The sequence below is a fragment of the Mastomys coucha genome, unplaced genomic scaffold, assembly GCF_008632895.1.
Source record: "Mastomys coucha isolate ucsf_1 unplaced genomic scaffold, UCSF_Mcou_1 pScaffold13, whole genome shotgun sequence".
Lineage (NCBI taxonomy): Eukaryota > Metazoa > Chordata > Mammalia > Rodentia > Muridae > Mastomys > Mastomys coucha.
The window spans coordinates 16,611,937-16,612,927 of NW_022196895.1; the positions used below are offsets into that span (position 1 = coordinate 16,611,937).

Sequence of the window (991 nt, forward strand, 5' to 3'; positions counted from 1 at the left end):
TTCCATTGTGAACCTTGTTACAGATTCCCTTCAGAGGACCTGCACTGGGACAGTCATCGTTAAACTTACTGGCAGCGTCTGGGAACAGGGTTCAGAAGGTGATGGCGGTGGCACTGGCAGTGGCACTAGCGGTGACCGTGACCAAGTGACTACTGGATATTCAAGCACTTCTGAGGGCCCGCAACGAGTCACAGGATCTTGGGGAAACATCGATGGCACCGGCTCTAACACTGACACTTTCCAAGGGGATCTGGATGACAACCTTGACACCCCACTCTATGGAGACAATGTTCACTTCGGTCCTGCAGGCATCGGGTTGCTCATCATGGGGTTCCTGGTGTTAGGATGTAAGCATTTCAATCCTTCTTTTGACACATGTGTCTCAAAAAATATGGCAAAGGAAATCAAAGGTCTAGGTGTTCAACTTGATAGTGTATATCTTGCAATGATTACCTAAGTGGTTGTTCTGGGCTTTGCTGAGTTCTTGCTTACCTCACAACAGTACTAGGTGAGGAAAGGTCCCACAAGTGAAGGCTATGGTACATCGAGGAGCACTACAGTGGCCTTAGTCACGGACAGAAATATAAACATAGAGTCCAAAGAATGTTCCTGGTAGAATTTAATATTGCCCGAAATTATGACAGAAAGTAGAGTGGAAAGGGGGGAGAATCTTGAAGCCTACATACTTTCATTAAGTTAATATAAACATTGACATTTACAACCAAACATCATGGCACATACCATCCAAGCAGTTGGGAGATTGACATTTTCCAATATAGAACTGTAAAATATTGATAGGAAAGCAAGCTTCATATATTTAATTAATTAATCACAAAATGAAGATTGAAAGAACTCACATTCCATATTTCAAAATATTTTTGTATCTTCATTTCTCTCTGTTTAAATATATTTATTTTTATTTTATATGCATAAGTGGTTTGCCTAAATGAATGTAAACAGAAAGCACATGGGCCTGGTCCACAAATTCCTT

The 991-nt window shown here is 41.2% G+C and overlaps 1 protein-coding gene across 1 annotated transcript in view; it reads left to right on the forward strand.

Annotated features, from left to right (window-relative positions):
• The window catches only part of LOC116087555 (desmoglein-1-alpha-like), a 2,509-nt gene extending 2,037 nt beyond the window's left edge, over positions 1-472 (forward strand). Inside the window, exon 3 of the mRNA XM_031366270.1 lies at positions 24-472. Coding sequence (XP_031222130.1) covers positions 24-457 — 434 coding nt within the window. The 3' untranslated portion in view covers positions 458-472. The remainder of the gene's footprint in view (positions 1-23) is intronic.
• The last annotated feature ends 519 nt before the right edge of the window (positions 473-991 follow it).